The sequence below is a fragment of the Haliaeetus leucocephalus genome, unplaced genomic scaffold (genome assembly GCF_000737465.1).
Source record: "Haliaeetus leucocephalus isolate CR32 unplaced genomic scaffold, Haliaeetus_leucocephalus-4.0 Scaffold656, whole genome shotgun sequence".
NCBI lineage: Eukaryota > Metazoa > Chordata > Aves > Accipitriformes > Accipitridae > Haliaeetus > Haliaeetus leucocephalus.
In genome coordinates, this window is record NW_010973092.1 from 20706539 (window position 1) to 20709448 (window position 2910).

General features: G+C 62.6%; 1 protein-coding gene across 1 annotated transcript in view; it reads right to left on the reverse strand.

Moving 5' to 3' along the window:
- The window catches only part of LOC104839138, a 37408-nt gene that overhangs the window by 25384 nt on the left and 9114 nt on the right, over window positions 1–2910 (reverse strand). Inside the window, exon 3 of the mRNA XM_010579259.1 lies at window positions 198–2804. Within this exon, the coding sequence (XP_010577561.1) occupies window positions 198–2804 (2607 nt within the window). The remainder of the gene's footprint in view (window positions 1–197; window positions 2805–2910) is intronic.

The window sequence follows — 2910 nt, forward strand, 5'->3', positions numbered from 1 at the left end:
CCGCAGCGCCGGGAGGGCGCCGGGGACTCCCGGCAGCGGGAATCCCCGCTCCACCCCTCCCGGCTGCTGGGAGCGGGCACCGGCGGGCACCCCCTCACCAAAGCCGGCTGGCGGTGCCGCACCCCGAGCCGCTCCGGTGCCGAGCCCCGCAGGCAGCGGGGCTGCTGTCAGGCAGGGGGACACGCTCCCGAGCTCACCTCGCTGCACAGGGTGGGATCCGGCGGGTTGGCACCGGCTGGACCCGCGGAGGGTTTCACAAACATGAATTCACTGATGTCCGAGACCGGTGAAAAGCAGGAGCGGTAACGCGGAGCAGGGGGTGCCGTGGCTGTCACCTGGACACCCATCACCATGTCCCCTTGCTTAGGCTCATAGTGCAAGTGCCCAGAAATGTGGCTGGGAGGGGGCTGCAGCGTGTTCACGCTCTCCACGCAGCAGCCCTGGTTGGCAGGGGCAGAGCCCCGCCGGAGGCACCGTATGCCCAGTGCTGCCAGTCCCACCAGCGAGACAGTGGAGATGAGAACTAGGGACACAATCAGATAAAGTGTAATCGTGGGTAAGCCCCCACCATCAGTGGCCCGAGCCTCGGAGCCCTGCAAAGCCTCTGGGCCCTTCTCCTCCACTAGCACCACCAGTGTGACGGCTGTGGAGAGTGGGGGGTCCCCAGCATCCCGGACCACCACCAGCAGTTCATGCGCAGAGGCATCCGACTCCTGCAGGGCCCGCATGATCCGGATCTCCCCGGAGCGCAGGGCCACACTGAAAAGCCCTGGGTCTGTGGCTTCCACGAGGTGGTAGGAGAGCCAGGCATTGCGCCCCGAGTCCGCATCTATTGCCACCACCTTGGTGATGAGAGCAGGAGGGGTGGTGGAGGGGGAGATTCGTAACTGGGTAGCAGAGTCCTCCCCAGCCCTGGGAAAATGCACCCGTGGGGCATTGTCGTTCTGGTCCACTATAAAAACATGAACCAGCGTCCTGTTCCTCAGGGCTGGGGAGCCACCATCCGAGACCTCCACATGGAACTGGAGATAGGTGGTTTGCTCATAGTCAAAGGGGAGTTTGGCAGAGACCTGCCCATTTGTGGGATGTATGGAGAGGTAGCGAGTCGGATCCAGGCCTGGATCTGTCCCACCAGCTCGCACGATGGAGTAGGAGAGGCGGGAATTCTGCTCCGAGTCAGGGTCGGCAGCAGAGACTGTAACCAGCACGCTGCCCACTGGGTTGTTTTCTGCCACCAGCACTTCATAGGACGCTTGCTCAAACTGGGGCGCATTGTCATTGACATCTGCCAGGGCAATTGGCAAGATGGTGTGGCGGGAGAGCGGGGGACTGCCCAGGTCCGAGGCAGAGACAGTGACATTGTAGTAGGCAATATGCTCCCGGTCCAAATGGGTGCTGGTTAGCAGTGAGTACTGGTGCTCATAGTCCTTACGCAGCTGGAAGGGAAGATCCGGAGACACGTGACACTGGACCTTGCCCTGCTCACCAGAGTCCCTGTCTCTGACGTGTATCACGGCCACCACTGTGCCCGGGGGTGCATCCTCGCTCAGGGAGCTGGAGAAGGAGGTAAGAATGACCTCAGGAGCATTGTCGTTCACATCAGTGATTTCCACCACCACGCTGCAGTGCTCCTCCATCGTGGGCGACCCCATGTCCTTGGCCTCCACTTCGATCTCATAGACCGTTGCCTCCTCGAAGTCCAGGTTGCCCTGGACGCGAATCTCCCCAGTTTGCTCATCGATGGCAAAGATCTGGCGTAAGGCAGCTGAGTTGTGGCTGCTGAGGGAGTAGCGGATGTCTCCGTTGGGCCCTTCGTCCACATCAGTGGCATTTAACTTCACCACAAGGGTGCCCAGCGGCGAGTTCTCCACCAAGCGGGCTCCGTATGAGGGTCTGTCAAAGACTGGGTGGTTGTCATTGGCATCCAGGACCTGAATAGTGATGCGTATCTTGCTGGACTGAGGGGGAGAGCCCCCATCTTCGGCAGTCAGGACCAGCTGGTGGAAAGCCCTGAGTTCCCGGTCCAGGGCCCTCTCCAGCACCAGCTCAGGGAACTTCCCACCATCTGTGCGTGCCTTCACGTTGAGGTTGAAGTTCTCATTGGCACTCAGGTGATAGGTCTGCAAGGTGTTGGTGCCCACGTCTGGGTCCTGGGCAGGCTGGATGGGGAAGCGGGCACCCAGGGATGCCAGCTCATAGATGCGCAAGGAAACCTCGTCACTGGGGAACTGTGGGGGGTTATCATTGATATCCAGGATCTCCACCTCAATGCGGTAAAACTCCACTGGGTTCTCGATGGCAAGTTTCAGGTGGAGGAAGCAGCGGGGGTTCTGCCCGCAGAGCTGCTCCCGGTCTATCCGCTCGCTGACCATTATAACACCGGTGTTCACATTGACCGAGAAGTACTGGGAATCCGAATCGGACAGTACCTGCAGATTAGCTGCCGCCAGTTTCGCCACATCGGTGCCCAGGTCCTTCGCGATGTTGCCCACGAAGGCGCCCCGGGTGAGCTCCTCCGGGATGCTGTACCGGATCTGAGCAGAGGAGCTGTGCAAGAACAAACAGAAAGAGAAGACACGCGGCAGTCCCAGGGACCGGCCCGCCTTCCCTGCCCTCGGCATCCTTGCCGGGTGGGCGGCCGGGGAGCGATGCCCACCGCGCTCCGGGGCCGCGCTCAGCGCTCGCCGCTCCCATTCATTGTTTGGGGCGGACGCGGTTCGACGGGGGCGGGGGACGCCGGTGCTCCGCGCAGCCGCCTCGCTATTGGCTCCCAGGGCCGCGCCGCTCCTCCAATCGCCGCGCTCCTTTCCCAGGACAGCAACACCGGCGCCAATCGCAACCCGCGGGCTGTTGCCGCGCGGCGCGAACCTGCGCGGCGTTTCCCCGAGCGGCGGCGGCCCCGGCGCCCCC